The sequence below is a fragment of the Chlorocebus sabaeus genome, chromosome 21 (genome assembly GCF_047675955.1).
Source record: "Chlorocebus sabaeus isolate Y175 chromosome 21, mChlSab1.0.hap1, whole genome shotgun sequence".
NCBI lineage: Eukaryota > Metazoa > Chordata > Mammalia > Primates > Cercopithecidae > Chlorocebus > Chlorocebus sabaeus.
In genome coordinates, this window is record NC_132924.1 from 65,515,735 (window position 1) to 65,532,065 (window position 16,331).

The window sequence follows — 16,331 nt, forward strand, 5'->3', positions numbered from 1 at the left end:
AAGACAAAAGTGAGGCAAAAAGTATATTACTGCAGTGACCCAGAGTAGTATTCAACCTATTCCTCTATAATGATTCCCAAACTTGCCTGGTCAGAATCATGGGGCATCTAGTCCTAAACAAAATAATAGATTCAGTAGGTCTGGGTGGAGACCCAGGAATCTGTTGTTTAAAATGCACTCTAGATGATTATTCACGTCAGGCAAGTTAGGAAAAGGGGTGAGGTGTGACTGAGAGGGGGTTTCTGTGCAGGTGATGCAGTTTCCAAAATACCCCACTCATTACACATTATAGGTTGAGTATTCTCATCTAAAATGCTTGGGATCAGAAGTGTTTCATCTGTCAGAATATTTGCATTATACTCACTGGCTGAGCATCCCAAGTCCAGAAATCCTAAATGTTCCAGTGAGCATTTCCTTATGTCAGCACTCAAAATGTTTTAGATTTTGGAGAATTTCTGGTGTTCAGATTTGGGATTCTTAACCTGTATTTAAACACCAACCAAATGATTCTAAATGCCCTTGCTGTCTAGTTTACAACCCTGCACTAGAGTGAGGGAAAAGGTTCTTAGTTCAGAGCTCATCTTCCTTTTCTATACCAACCATGAAGAAATGTATCAAATGTCACAGAAGCCAACTCTGAATGTTTTCACAGAGAAACAGTACTGGTGCTTTTCAGGACAGAGGCTGGCACAGTGGAAAGGGCTTAACTGTTAGTAATAAACCAGTCTTATCAAATTCAAAATATATGTGTTTTTTAAAAGGGATGTATAGAATCAGTACACTGAGTATGATGTAATCTTTATATATATTAAAATGTCTGGCAGATTGCTATAGTGCCCAATAATCATGCCCTCTCTGCCCACTCTTTTACAAAGTGACTTTCTCTTATCAAGAGATTACTTTTTCCCCACTCCTTAAATCTGGACTTCCCTTGTGACTTGGTTGAATCAACAAAATGCAGCCAAGTGATGGCATGTGACTTCAGGGCCTAGGCCTCAAGGGACCTTCACCTCTCAGAACACTCTCTCTACCAAGTAAGGAAACTCAATTTTGAATACTGGATGATGAGAGACCATGTCAGGAGAGAGAGTCACAGCCACCAAATTTGCAGATAGTAGGTGAGGTGATCTTAAACTTTCCAGCCTCAGTCCTGGCTGCCTGATGATTATAGCTGTATAAATAAACACAGGCAAGACCAGCAGAAGAACTGTCTAGCTATTATCAATCAACTGACAAAGTCATGAGAAACAATAAATGAATACAAGACACTAAGTTTTGGATGGTTAATTACACAGCAATATATAACCGAGGTCAAAAAGCATGAGAAAAGCAAACAGGAATGAATCATTTATTCAAACATAAAAAGCTATATAATTTTGGGAGTTTCATTTTTTGAGAGTAAAAACTACAAAATTGAACAGCGAGGAGGAAAAAATTCTGATAATCTGATTCAACATTAGTCCTTTAAAAATCATTGTAACAAGTTTAAATATAAGTGCTTTATTTTTATATTCACAAAACTAATTATAATACACCACAATGAATTTTGTTACAGTTTTATGTGTGTGTGATAGAGGGTATACATCTCCATCTACTACCTAATTTGTCTGTTCAAAACAGTTATTTTTCTTTTTTTTTTTTTTTTTTTTTTTGGGACAGGGTCTCACTCTCTTGCCCAGGCTATAGCATAAGGGCACCATCACAGCTCACTGCAGCCACAACTTCCTGGGCTCAACTGATCCTCCTGTCTCAGCCTTCAAGTAGCTTGGTCTACAGGTACACATGCACTATCATACCCCACTAGTTTTTTGATCTTGTAGAGACAGGACCTTACTCTGTTGCCCAGGCTGGTCTCAAACTCCTAGCTTCAAGTAATACACTCCCACCTCGGCCTCCCAAAGTGCTAAGATTATAGGCATGAGCCACTGCACCCAGCCCAAAAGAGTTATTTTAGATCACCATTAAATTGTAGTGGTCTTTCCCATCAAACATAACAGGCTTGTAACCCTGTGGTGAACATAGAAGTCATTGATTTCAGGGAAATTAGCATAAAATAATTAATTCATACCCTTTGGTAGCTAAAAACATTAAAGTGCTTGAAAGATGGACTCTACATTGATGTCCAGAGAGAGGATTTATAACCCATGTAAGTACCAACAAAAATACTTAAAAATTAGAGTAAGATTTGCATTGTTAAAATTTATAGATTTGGATTGTTGAGGCTTAAATACTGCATAGTTCTATATTCACTATGTCATAATTTGCATTGCTGCTGCATCAGAGGAGCTTAAAAATATTTCTACCTTCTATGGCAGAATAAATTTAGAGAGCATGATTCCACTAATTTCTACATTTAACAAGTTTTCTTAACTTGTTAAAGGAATGTTAGCAAGTCAACATTCCTTCCCATCTCATATTACCAACTCACTCCCAGCACCCAGTTTAATGATATGTTTTGGTAAGTGCTTAATAGATGATTCATCTCTAAAGATGAGTAGTGTTCATCAGCTGTATCATATCATAAAAAGCACAAAAAGTCAGCTGAACTAGCTTTTCGGCATCAGTCTCGGGACAGGATTTCCAGGCTGAACAGGCCACAACAAACCTGTGAAGCATAAATAATGATTAATGATTACACAAAAGGCTCCAAATAGTGATGGTGAATACAACCAGGACTTTATTTCATCTGGATATTCATACATGAAATGTGAAGTCTTGCTGACATTAGGTAAATGTAACCTGACACAACTGAAGGTAAAGCCATATCTGTAGATAATGCTAAGGAACACCTCATTCATTAGATGACTAGAGCCTAGGGACAAAGGGGAACAAATTAGCTAGAGCCCTAAAGTGCTCTGAAGCTAGGTCTTACTACGTTTAAAACAGAACAAAAAACCTCCTTCCTAGAAAATCCTTCCTAAAGTGCTACTGGAATGAGTTGGAATATAAATTCATGCTACAGTTTTTAATGAAATTTAAACTGTTTTTAAAGAGTATAGTACTTGAAGAAAGTTTGAAAAAAAACAGGAGGGAAGGATAATAGGTGAGAAAGGCTCTTTCTAGAAGAGTCAAAAAGAGAAACTCTTGGGATCAAGTCATGCCTTCTACCATCTTTCTCGAGATACTCCTAATAGGAAATCCCAGATCTGGCAAGTGAGAAAAGTGGCCCCAGGAAGCTGAAATAAATAGGAGAGAAGCCTGACTTAGAGCTAATCTTCCATTTTACAGAGAGAAGTTTCCATAGCAAAATATGAATTAGGCTCAAAATTAAAATGTGTAATGTAATGCTTCTGGAAAACTATGCAATTTTCACATCACTTAAAAAAAGAGTAAATTATGTCTTCAACATGTGCTTTAAATTAAACAAAAAGAAATAAAAATAAGAACATGCTCTGGCCCAGTATATAATTATGAAACCAATGTCTGAGTGGATTATATTTGCAGAAAGATAATACAAAAACCTTTAGGAAGTCCTGCCTTGTTTTCACCTAGTGATTCATGATCATGAATCATTCTCCAGCTACACTGGGCATGGAATTCCCAGATATTTAGCAGCATCTAAACATGTTTCTCTCCACAGATGAACCGTTCTTATTCAAGTGTCAATTTTTTAAAACAATTTCAGTTATCTTTCTAAATTATAAAGAGCAGCCTTTCCTACATGTACAGATAATCCACGAAAGGAACACAATGCCAAAAACAATAAAAAAAGTTTTACTTCATAGGTAAACAAGTAATTTATGTTATTTTTTGCCTATCAAATGGGTAAAGACTATTTTTTGAGAAAGACTCTCGCTCTGTTGCCCAGGCTGGAGTGCAGTGGCATGATCTCAGCTCACTGCAACCTCCATCTCCCAGTGTGAAGCAATTCTCGTGCCTCAGGTTCCCAAGTAACTTGGACTACAGTTGTGTGCCACCACACCAGCGAATTTTTGTATTTTTAGTAGAGATGGGGTTTCACCATGTTGGCCAGACTGGTCTTGAACTCCTGGCCTCAAGTGATCCACCCACCTTGGCCTCCCAAAGTGCTGGGATTACAGGCATGAGCCACCATGCCTAGCCTAAAGAATTTTTATAATAACTAGAGTTGGCAATGGTGTGATGAAATGAGAAAGGATACATTTATAACCTTATACATCATTTGTAATGATAGAAAAACAAAATAGTAGAGAAGCAGTTGGATAAATCATAGGAATCCTAAGACTGGAAATTATACAATCATCAAAATATCGCAAAGCATACTTAAAGGCACTGCAAACTGCTTGAAATAATAAGAACGAAATTCACAAAAAAGGACACAAATATTTACAGTGTAAATATACAATCTACATACATTATAGGTTGGGAGCACCATATAATTATAGTCTTATGCCATGTAATGGTAATGTAGATAACTTTGTTCTTATCTATCTTTTATATTTAACTTTTTTTTTTACAATCAGTATGTAATACATTTAAAATGCAACGGTCTTATCTTGGGGTAGAAGAGATAAAAGGAGAGGCAGGGGAGGTAGGCACACTCAGTGTAACTTTATGTAAATACATTGTAATTTCTATCTTTTTGCTTTTTCATTTCTCTGAAAATGTTTCTATATTGTACCAACCCTTGCCCCACTTGCTTTAGTTTCAATGCTCCTATCATGGAAGGGTCCAGTGCATGTCATAAAAGCCATCAAAAACAGTCTTGAATAATCAGAACACTTCTGTGAGATTATTTAACAACAGTTGTGGCACTGCTTCTACTATGTCTTCCTCCTTGTTATTTGGCTCTGGTTCAGAAGCACTCATCTCCTTCAAGTTACCTTCTGTTAATTCCTGTGGTGTGGTGACTAATAGTGCTCGATTTTTAAAATTTTTTAATAGAGATGAGGTCTTACTATATTGCTCAGAATGGTCTCAAACTCCTGGTCTCAAGCAATCGTCCCACCTTGGCCTTCCAAACTGCTGGAAATACAGGCATGAGCCACCGAACCTGGCCCAACATCCATACCTTGAAACCCTTCACCTTCCCCCTCCTTTTTTTTTTTTTTTGGCCATATCCACAGTCTGTTACATGATTTCCTAGACTGACTCTGTTGTAAATCCTGTGAAATCATGTACATCTGGACATAGTTTTCTCTAGCAGAAATTTATTGTTTTGGGCTTGATTGCTTCCATGACTTCTATAACAACAATGGCATCTTCAGTGGTGTAATCCTTCCAGACTTTCATGATGCTCTCTTCCATTGGGGTAAAAGACAATCCTTGGTGACCATCCTTTCTATTGAGTCGTGCATGTAATGAGCCTTATAGGTCCTTATGACCCCCGATCTAGAGCCTGAATTAGAGACATGTCTGGGGGCAAGTAGACCAAAGACTTTGACACCTTGGGTGTTTAAATCGTGGCATTCTGGGTGGCCAGTGTCACTGTCCAAAATCAAAACAACTTTAAAAGGCAGTCCCTGGCCAGGTGCGGTGGCTCACACCTGTAATCCCAGCACTTTGGGAGGCCAAGGCGGGCAGATCACGAGGTCAGGAGATCGAGACCATCCTAACACGGTGAAACCCCATCTCTACTAAAAATACAAAAAAATTAGCTGGGCGTGGTGGCGGCACCTGTAGTTTCAGCTACTCGGGAGGCTGAGGCAGGAGAATGGCGTGAACCCAGGAGGCGGAGCTTGCAGTGAGCCGAGATTGGGCCACTTCACTCTAGCCTGGGGGACAGGGCAAGACTACATCTCAAAAAAAAAAAAAAATGCAGTCCCTTACTGACTAGGTACTTCCTGACTTCAGTGACAAAGCATCAAAGAAACCAATCCAGAAAGAAAGGTTATCATTGTCCAGGCCTTCTGGTAAACTAGCAGCTGATGTTTATCTTTTCCCTTCAAGGCTCAAAGTTAACAGCTTTACAGACAAAGGCAGTCCTGATCATAAACCCTACTGCATTTGCACAAAACAGTAGTGTTGGCCTATCCCTTTCCGCCTTAAAGCTGATGCTTGCTTCTTGTGATGGTTAATACTAAGTGTCAACTTGATTTGATTGAAAGATGCAAAGCATTGATCCTGGGTGTGTCTGAGACAGTGTTGTCAAAGGAGATTAACATTTGAGTCAGTGGGCTGGGAAAGGCAGACCCACCCTTAGTCTGGGAGGACACCATCTAATCAGCTGCCAGCGCAGCCAGAATATAAAGCAGGCAGAAAAATGTGAAAAGACTAGACTGGCTTAGCCTCCCAGCCTACATCTTTCTCCTGTGCTAGATGCTTCCTTCCCTTGAACATTAGACTCTAACTTCTCCAGCTGTAAGACTCAGACTGGCTTCCTTGCTCCTCAGCTTGCAGCTGGCCTATTATGGGACCTTGTGATCATGTGAGTTAATGCTTCTTATATACTTCTTATATATATCCTATTAGTTCTGTCCCTGTAGAGAACCCTGACCAATACACTTCTTTATGAACAAATGTCCTTTGTGGCTTTTTTTTTTTTTCCAGAATAGGGCACATTTGTCTGCATTAAAAACCTGTTCAGGCAGATACCCTTTCTCCTCAGTGATTTTCTTAATGGTGTCTGGGAACTTATCTGCTGCCTCTACTTCTCCTGTTATCTTGACATTTTTAAAGCCAAACTTCTTTCTAAAATTATCAAACTATCCTTTGCTGGCATTAAATTCTCCAGCTTTAGATCCTTCACCTTCCTTTAAAGTTGTCATATAGTAACTTTGCTTTTTCTAGAATCATAGTAGAGTCCATAGGTATGGCTTTTTATAGCAATCCTGTACCCAAAAAAAAGCTGCATTTTTAATCGGAGATCAAAAGGTATTTTGCAAAAAGGGCAAAGTTTTAATGCCTGCCGGTGTAGCTGCAGCAACAGCTTCACAAATTTCCTTTTTTTTTTTTTTAATGGTACTCATACTAGATTTATTTATGTTGAAATGATGGGCAAATGCAGCTACAGATCTCAATCTATGATACTTACCAAGCAATCAACTCTTTATTGTAATGTCATGACTTTTCTCTGCTTCTTGGGAGCATTTCCAGTATTACTAGAAGCACTACATATGGGTCCCATGGTATTATTCAATGTTTATAATACTGTACTACCCACAATGAAAGATACATGAGAATAGAACCACAAAAGATCACTTTTTGTGATCCACTAAAGAGACAAACTGCTTATGCAGAGATGATTAGCATTATATAACATCTTAAGGAGATACTTGCAACTCTTTAGCTTACCACAATAGCAACATGAGGTGACTACAAAATTATTATAGTAGTACAGTACGTACCACAATTAATTTTATGCAATTATGACGGAAAACTGCATCTTTACATTCGTTTACATGTCTCTCGACTCCAAATGGCCCCACATAAAATCTGTAAGGGCTTATGTACATACATTTTGAAAAATTTTAACTCTTTATAGTAGATTTGTGTATATTTTATGGTAGTAAATGATGAAATAGATGAGTATCTGTATATATTTTATGCATTCATGAATACTTTAGTTTTTGGATATTTCTAAGCTACACAGTTTTGAGTTTTTTTCAAATTGTCTCAATCTCTAAAAAATTTTCTCATTTATTTAAAATCTGCATATAAGTGTATCCATGCAGTTCAAACCCATGTTGTTCGAGGGTCAATTGTATGAGAAACTGAAATATGTCATGCATATTACCATTCCAATTTTTCACATTCTATCTGCAGTGCCACCAAGCCTTTCCTCTTCTTATTCACATAGTGCTAAATGTAGCCACGTAATTTTTACGAAGCCAACTATGCTTTGAAAGGTTCCCTGTAAAGAGACTGCCAGACTATAAATAAGGACCTTACAAGCCTTGCTATCACTTTCATTTTATCTTGTTCTCCACCACTCTTTTTTATACTGGGTTTTGATCTTTTTGTTCTCATTCTTTCCATAAACATAAGTCAAACTCCACACAGCCCAAATGAACTGCATCTGAATTGGTAAAACATGTTTTAAAAAGTATAATTTACCCAATCTCTTTTCTCTATCTCATTAATATTGTCTATGACTACATGAACCACCATATATTTAAACATTTTATCTGAGCTTACTATAAAATACCTTGTACAAACCAAATATGTTCACGGGTATACTGATTTTGAGGATGATGATATGATTGCTGAATCGACCTGAAACAGTGTTCTGCATAAAAACACCTAAGGGACTGATCTGACAAGTGTCTCAAAAGCAGGACAGAGAAACAAACATGCATTAAATGCCTAAGTGGAAAAAACAGATACTTATGTAGCAAGTGACAGATGGCAATATAAGAATCACAGTGTAGGAAAGGCATTTAAATAACAAAAGTAATACCTTTCTTACTCTATAGCACTGTACAAATAAAAAAGAGAAGCCTCACCTGTCATCTCTGATGTGGTAGAAAAATCCATAACCATTGTGTACCATGGGAACTACCACTCCCTGGACTCGTAAATAGCCAACCAGACTTGTTGAGAGAACAAAATTTCCACCTCCTCCGCTGTGTGGCACAATGAAAGGACATTTTACTAGGCCTACAGATGCTTATATTATTTCTAAAAAGCATTTAACATATTTTTAAAAAGAAGCTAATTGATGAAGTTGTTAAACACTACACTATATTACCTTTTGGAAAAAAGTGGGTCCGTAAAGAGTTCTGGAACAGGAAGACCTTCCTCTTTCGCTATGAGTAAGAGACCTAAAAGGTGACGATCAAATCCTGCAATGAAATCCCAAATCTAAAGTTAGAAAAAAATTTTTCACCACGAGAGATTTTTAAGTCAGAAAAATTTTAACATAAGTACCTTTTCCAGCTGAACAATCTTTCATCATTTTATTATGCTTTGCAAAAGCTTGTAACATCTTTTGCTGCCGCTCATGAAGCTGTATTAAAAATCGAGAGACACTTCAATAACACACTGTGCAAAACCCAACTAGAAAAAAATCCTAAGCTCATTGTAATTAGGATTTGGGTAATTTGGGGGAGGAAAGATTTCTAGGAAGATCTATAATACATACTGCTATATCTTTCCCTCAGTTATTCTATCGCCTATTCTTCCCTGTACGTCCTGCTTCTTATTTCTTTCCTGGAATAGGAAACTATGAACTTGTGGGCAGCACTGAAGTAACATTAACAGGTATAAAGATAGAAGCAAGATTTCAAAAATGAAAGCATAACTAAACAAATGACAAACAGTTCTATAAAATTAAGATACAGGCACTCATATATAACCACATCTAGCAAAACTAAAGAAACAAATATAATACTAAAATAACAGTGAGAAGGAAATTTGCTGTTGTCTAAATGCTTCAAAGAAAGAGTATGAAACAAAGCATACAATTGTCCTGGTTCCAGTATATGAAACAAGAATCTGTGATTTCAAAAACATTGAACCAAATCAAGAAAACCTTCCTTTTAATGGCACCTTGGAACTTCTGCACTTTATTAGTGTTGTTCTAAAGGTAGATAAGAAGTCCTGAAATACCTAAAGTACTGAAGACCCTTTGCCTAGAAATTAACACAAATGGGGTCCTTTTCCCGTCTTCCCTGTTTCTTAGTCTTTCCAAGAAGTACACACTTAACTGGTGAATGAACAAATGCTTTAAAAACCTCAAAAAAGATGTCTCAAAGTATTTTAATGATCCAGGAAAACTGAAGCAAAGAAGTTAGTTATTCAAAGACCACAGTTCCTTCAGAACAATGAAACAAATCTTGTGAGTTTTTTCTTTTCCAATACTCACACTGACGGAAGGATCCTGCATGGACTGGCACCACCTGACTGCTTCAACTGTGCATGATCGCACAGTCTCTGTACGGCCATGATAAAAATATCTTGTCATAGCTGTTTCATAGCAACAACCAGGGCTACAAGAAAAAATTAAAAGAGTGTATCATAAGAAATAAAATGTTCTAATATCATTACAGATATAGTTGCCTAATAAAGCTAGCTTTGTTCAGAGAGTAAGCCCTTTAACACAGATAGGTTGGAGACTTTCAATACAAAAGAGGCTATTTTCAATACCAAAAAGCAAAAAGTACTCTGATAATGTGGGCTGTTTCAAAGGCATGGCTGCTGTCAGGTATACACTACAGCCTCTAAGATGGCCCCCGTCATTCCTGCCTCCTGCTATTTATGCTCTGCTGTAACCCCTCACTTTTGAGCGCAGGCTAGACAGTGACTTGCATCTAATGGAAAGAGTACAGCACAAGAGATGGGATATCACATCTGAAATTAGGTTACAAAGAGAGCTCTCTCTTGTTCTCTTATTTCTCATCTGAAGAAAGTCAGCTGCCATGCTGAGGCTGCCCGATGGAGAGCCCTAGTGGCAGAAAACTGAGGACGGCCCTCTGGACAACAGCTAGGGAGGAACCAAATCCTATTAGTTCCCGTGGGTGAGGTGAGAAGTGGACCTACCCTCAGGAGAGCAGATGACAACAGCCTTGGCTGATACTGACTACAACCTCATGAAAAATCTTAATTAAGTCAGAGGTACTCAACTAAGCTGTATCACAAAAAAATGACCCACAACATTGTGATATAAAATTACTGATCCATAAAATATGTGATATAAAAAATGTATGTGTTTTAAGCCACTACATTTTGGGGTAATTTATTATACAGAAATAGGTAATACAGAGTCCTTGACCTTTAGTGCCTCCATATAGAACACGAAGGACTAGAATAAAGTAGAAGTAAAATTTAAGAAGTTCCCCAAAGTGATATCTGTTTTCCTGGGTTGGAGAATGATATAGCAATTTTAGGTATAAAACTCTCTTACTTTCTTGTTGGTTAGAATTTGGAGTCAAAGAGATCAAATAAAGTGAGAGTGAAAAGTCTCTGATGTGGGTACTAAGAGGACTCAAACAGTTTTCAAGCCTCTTCTGTTCAGTGTTTCTGTCTCTGGAGTGAAATGGTATCCCTTCAAAGTATGAAGGAGAAAGTGTGAATAATATTTTTAAATAGCACTGAAATAACATTCTTTCAGGAAAACAAATTAAAAATAAAAGCAGTAAAAATGAGTAACAAAATATTACCACTGTAACCTCAAATGAAATAATGCATCTTAGCAATGATCTTCAATGACTATTAAAATGTTAGGTAAAAAAATTCAGGGAGCAAACTTTTTATAATAGATGCTGGCTGACTAGTAAACACACCTCAATCTTAAACTATGGAGTAGAAAACAAAGAGCATTAACTATTTATTATTGTAAAACATAACCAAAATAAGAACTGATGCTTATTATCAATCCTTTAGCTCTAACTACCAGTTTATAAGACATACAGGAGACTGAGCAACATGTTAAATACCAACATGGGACTACAATCAGGAAAATTCAGAAAACTCTACAGGATAAATGACCCAGTTTCTTCATCAAATCAAATACAATAAGAGAAAGGTAGGAAAAAGATTCCCATATTTAAAAAGGACTTAAGAGGCGTATCAATCAAATGCAATGTGTAAAATTTATTTGGAACCTCATTTGAACATATCTTCTGTATAAAAAAAAATACTATGTGAAATTTCCAATGCCAGCTATGATGAGCTAGTTTGTAGCAAGCCAGTCTTATTGCTAGGAACAAAAACAAAAACTGGACTTAAAAAACATCTATTTGAAGGCTTTGCAGAATTTTTTTTTATTATACTTTTAAAAGTTCTGGGATACATGTGCAGAACGTGCAGGTTCATTACATAGGTATACACGTGCCATGGTGGTTTGCTGCACCCATCAACCCATCATCTACATTAGGCATTTCTCCTAATGCCATCCCTCCCCTAGGTCCCCACCCCATGACAGCCCCCAGTGTGTGATGTTCTCTTTCCTGTGTCCATGTATTCTCATTGTTCAACTCCCACTTATGAGTGAGAACATGCGGTGTTTGGTTTTCTGTTCCTGTGTTAGTTTGTTAAGAATGATGGTTTCCAGCTTCAACCATGTCCCTGCAAAGGACATGAACTCATCCTCATTTATGCTGCATAGTATTCCATGGTATATATGCGCCACATTTTCTTTATCTAGTCTATCATTGATGGGCACTTGAGTTGGTTCCAAGTCTCTGCTATTGTGAAAAGTGCTGCAATATACATATGTGTACATGTATCTTTATAGTAGAATGATTTATAATCCTTTGGGTATATACTGGGATTGCTGGATCAAATGGTATTTCTGGTTCCAGATCCTTGAGGAATCGCCACACTGTCTTCCACAACGGTTGAACTAATTTACGCTCCCACCAACAGTGTAAAAGTATTCCTATTTCTCCACATGCTCTCCAGCATCTGTTGTTTCCTGACTTTTTAATGATCACCATTCTAACTGGCATGAGATGATATCTCATTGTGATTTTGATTTGCATTTCTCTAATGACCAATGATGATCAGCCTTTTTTCATGTTTGTTGGCTACATAAATGTCTTCTTTCGAGAAGTGTCTGTTCCTATCTTTCACCCACTTTTTGGTACGGTTGTTTTTTTCTTGTAAATTTATTTAAGTTCCCTGTAGATTCTGGATATTAGCCCTTTGTCAGGTGGTTAGATTGCAAAATTTTTCTCCCATTCTGTAGGTTGCCTGTTCACTCTGATGGTAGTTTCATTTGTTGTGCAGAAGCTCTTTAGTTTAATTAGACCCCATTTGCCAATTTTGGCGTTTGTTGCCATTGATTTTGGTGTTCTAGTCATGAAGTCTTTGCCCATGCCTATGTCCTGAATGGTATTGCCTAGGTTTTCTTATAGAGTTTTTATGGGTTTAGGTCTTACACTTAAGTCTTTAATCCATCTTGAGTTAATTTTTGTATAAGGTGTAAGGAAGGGGTCCAGTTTCAGTTTTCTGCAATGGATAGCCAGTTTTCCCAAAACCATTTATTAAATAGGAAATTCTTTCCCCATTGCTTGTTTTTCTCAGGTTTGTTACAGATCAGATGGTTGTAGATGTGTGGCATTATTTCTGAGGCCTCTATTCTGTTGCATTGGTCTATATATCTGTGTTGGTACCAGTACCATGCTGTTTGGTTACTGTAGCCTTGTAGTATAGTTTGAAGTCAGGCAGCATGATGCCTCCAGCTTTTTTTTTTTTGCTTAGGATTGTTTTGGCTATACAGGCTCTTTTTTGGTTCCATATGAAATTTAAAGTAGTTTTTATTTTAATTCTGTGAAGAAAGTCAGTGGTAGATTGATGGAGATAGCATTGAATCTATAAATTAATTCGGGCAACTGTTAAAGCAGCCAGAATATGAGGGCCAAGATTTGGAGAGAAGAGCAGCTCTTTGAAGTGAGGTACCTTGGAGTCTTGGCTCCAGGCCTGCTTGTCTGTGTAGTCTTGGAGGAAGTCCCATCTGTTTAGGGACCTGGAAGGTATCACACCTACCTCCTCCCCAGGAATAGACCCACCAAAACTGTGCATTTGACTGTGGACACAGAAGCAGCCCTTTAACCCAGCTCCAGTCCTACTCAATGGTAGTCCTAGAGACAGTCCCATCTGTCCAGGGACCAGGCAGGAGCCATGCCATCCTGTATTCTCATAACAGCCTGCTGACTATCTAATACACAAGCAGTCCCATGACCTGGCTGCAGCCCCACTCAACTGTAGTTCTGGAGGCAGTCCTGTCCACCTAGGGACCAGGCAGGAGAAAGTCCTTACCTGCTGAAACAAGTCCATAAAAACTGGAAGTGACTTATTTAAATGCATAGACATCAACACAGAACTACAAGGATAGGAAAGCCTGACTCCACTGAAGAAAACTAATAAAGAAATCAAAATGGCATACTAAAAAATTCAATAAAAACAGTAGTAATAGAGTAATTAAGGAACAAAAACAATATAAGACCTAAAGTTATATGTTTTATTACCAGTTATATGTTTTATTATCTTATCAGTAATTATTTCAAATGTAAATAATTTCCAATGTAACTCTCCAATCAAAGAAAGAGATTGGTAGACTGGACTGAAAAAGCCTGAAAAAAACATGATCCATCTACAGGCATACCTCACAGATATGGCAAGCTCAGTTCCAGATCATCGCAGTAAAGTGAATATTGCAATAAAAAGAGTAACACAAATTTTTTGGTTTCCCAGTATATACAAAAGTTGTGTTTACATGATACTGTAGTCTATCAAGTGTAAAATTCAATATGTGTAAAAGCCTGTTGGTTCTGCTTTTCTGAAGAACTCCAATACAGATCCTTACCTTACACCATATACAAAAATTAACTCAAAAATGGGTCAAAGACCTAAAGTAATAGCTAAAATTATAAAAATATTAGAGGAAAACACAGAGAAAATACTTCATGACACTGAATTTGGCAATGATTTCCTGTGTATGACACCAAAAGCACAAGCAACAATAGAAAAAAATAGATGAACTTCATAAAAACTGAAAACTTTGTACATCAAAGAATACTATTATGACAGCAAAAAAAGACAACCACCTACAAGGAGGAGCTGGTACCATTCCTTCTGAAACTATTCCAATCAATAGAAAAAGAGGGAATCCTCCCTAACTGATTTTATGAGGCCAGCATCATCCTGATACCAAAGCCTGGCAGAGACACAACAAAAAAAGAGAATTTTAGACCAATATCCCTGATAAACATCGATGCAAAAATCCTCAATAAAATACTGGCAAACCAAATCCGCAGCATATCAAAAAGCTTATCCACCACGATCAAGTGGGCTTCATCCCTGGGATGCAAGGCTGGTTCAACATTCGCAAATCAATAAACGTAATCCAGCATATAAACAGAATCAGAGACAAAAACCACATGATTATCGCAATAGATGCAGAAAAGGCCTCTGATAAAATTCAACAGTGCTTCATGCCAAAAACTCTCAATAAATTTGGTATTGATGGAACGTAGCTCAAAATAATAAGAGCTATTTATGACAAATCCACAGCCAATATCATACTGAATGGGCCAAAACTGGAAGCATTCCCTTTGAAAACTGGCACAAGACAGGTATGCCCTCTCTCACCACTTCTATTCAACATAGTGTTGGAAGTTCTGGCCAGGGCAGTCAGGCAGGAGAAAGAAATAAAGGGTATTCAATTAGGAAAAAAGAAGTCAAATTGTCCCTATTTGCAGATGACATGATTGTATATTTAGAAAACCCCATCGTCTCAGCCCAAAATCTCCTTAAGCTGATAAGCAACATCAGCAAAGTCTCAGGATACAAAATCAATGTGCAAAAATCACAAGCATTCTTATACACCAATAACAGACAAACAGAGAGCCAAATCATAAGTGAACTCCCATTCACAATTGCTTCAAATAGAATAAAATACCTAGGAATCCAACTTACAAGTGATGTGAAGGACCTCTTCAAGGAGAACTACAAACCACTGCTCAGTGAAATAAAAGAGGACACAAACAAATGGAAGAGCATTCCATGCTTATGGATAGGAAGAATCAATATCATGAAAATGGCCATATTGCCCAAGGTAATTTATAGATTCAATGCCATCCCCATTAAGCTACCAATGACTTTCTTCACAGAACTGGAAAAAACTACTTTAAATTTCATATGGAACCAAAAAAAAAAAAAAAAAAAAAAAAAAGCCTGCATAGCCAAGACAATCCTAAGCCAAAAGAAAAAAGCTAGAGGCATCATGCTACCTGACTTCAAACTATACTACAAGGCTACAGTAACCAAAACAGTATGGTACTGGTACCAAACCAGAGATATAGACCAATGGAACAGAACAGAGCCCTCAGAAATAACACCATACATCTACAACCATCTGATCTTAGACCAACCTCACAAAAACAAAAAATGGGGAAAGGATTCCTTATTTAATAAATGGTGCTTGGAAAACTGGCTAGCCATAGGTAGAAAGCTGAAACTGGATCCCTTCCTTAGACCTTATACAAAAATTAATTCAAGATGGATTAGAGACTTAAATGTTAGACCTAAAACCATAAAAACCCTAGAAGATAACCTAGGCAATACCATTCAGGACATAGGCATGGGCAAGGACTTCATGTCTAAAACACCAAAAGCAATGACAACAAAAGCCAACATTGGCAAATGGGATCTAATGAAACTAAAGAGCTTCTGCACAGCAAAAGAAACTACCATCAGAGTGAACAGGCAACCTATAGAATGGGAGAAAATTTTTGCAATCTACTCAACTGATAAAGGGCTAATATCCAGAACCTACAAAGAACTCAAACAAATTTACAAGAAAAAAACAACCCCATCAGAAAGTGGGCAAAGAATATGAACAGACACTTCTCAAAAGAAGACATTTATGCAGCCAACAGACACATGAAAAAATGCTCATCATCACTGGCCATCAGAGAAATGCAAATCAAAACCACAATGAGATACCATCTCACACCAGTTAGAATGGT

General features: G+C 37.4%; 1 protein-coding gene across 3 annotated transcripts in view; it reads right to left on the reverse strand.

Moving 5' to 3' along the window:
* Positions 1-1,331: 1,331 nt before the first annotated feature.
* Positions 1,332-16,331, reverse strand: part of CROT (carnitine O-octanoyltransferase) — a 55,736-nt gene continuing 40,736 nt past the window's right edge. For all 3 annotated transcript variants that reach the window (XM_038004568.2, XM_007982309.3, XM_038004569.2), the window contains 5 exons: positions 9,725-9,848; positions 8,788-8,866; positions 8,609-8,702; positions 8,364-8,483; positions 1,332-2,605 (listed from right to left, as the gene is read on the reverse strand). In XM_038004568.2, the coding sequence (XP_037860496.1) occupies positions 2,485-2,605; positions 8,364-8,483; positions 8,609-8,702; positions 8,788-8,866; positions 9,725-9,848 (538 nt within the window). In that variant the 3' untranslated portion in view covers positions 1,332-2,484. The remainder of the gene's footprint in view (positions 2,606-8,363; positions 8,484-8,608; positions 8,703-8,787; positions 8,867-9,724; positions 9,849-16,331) is intronic.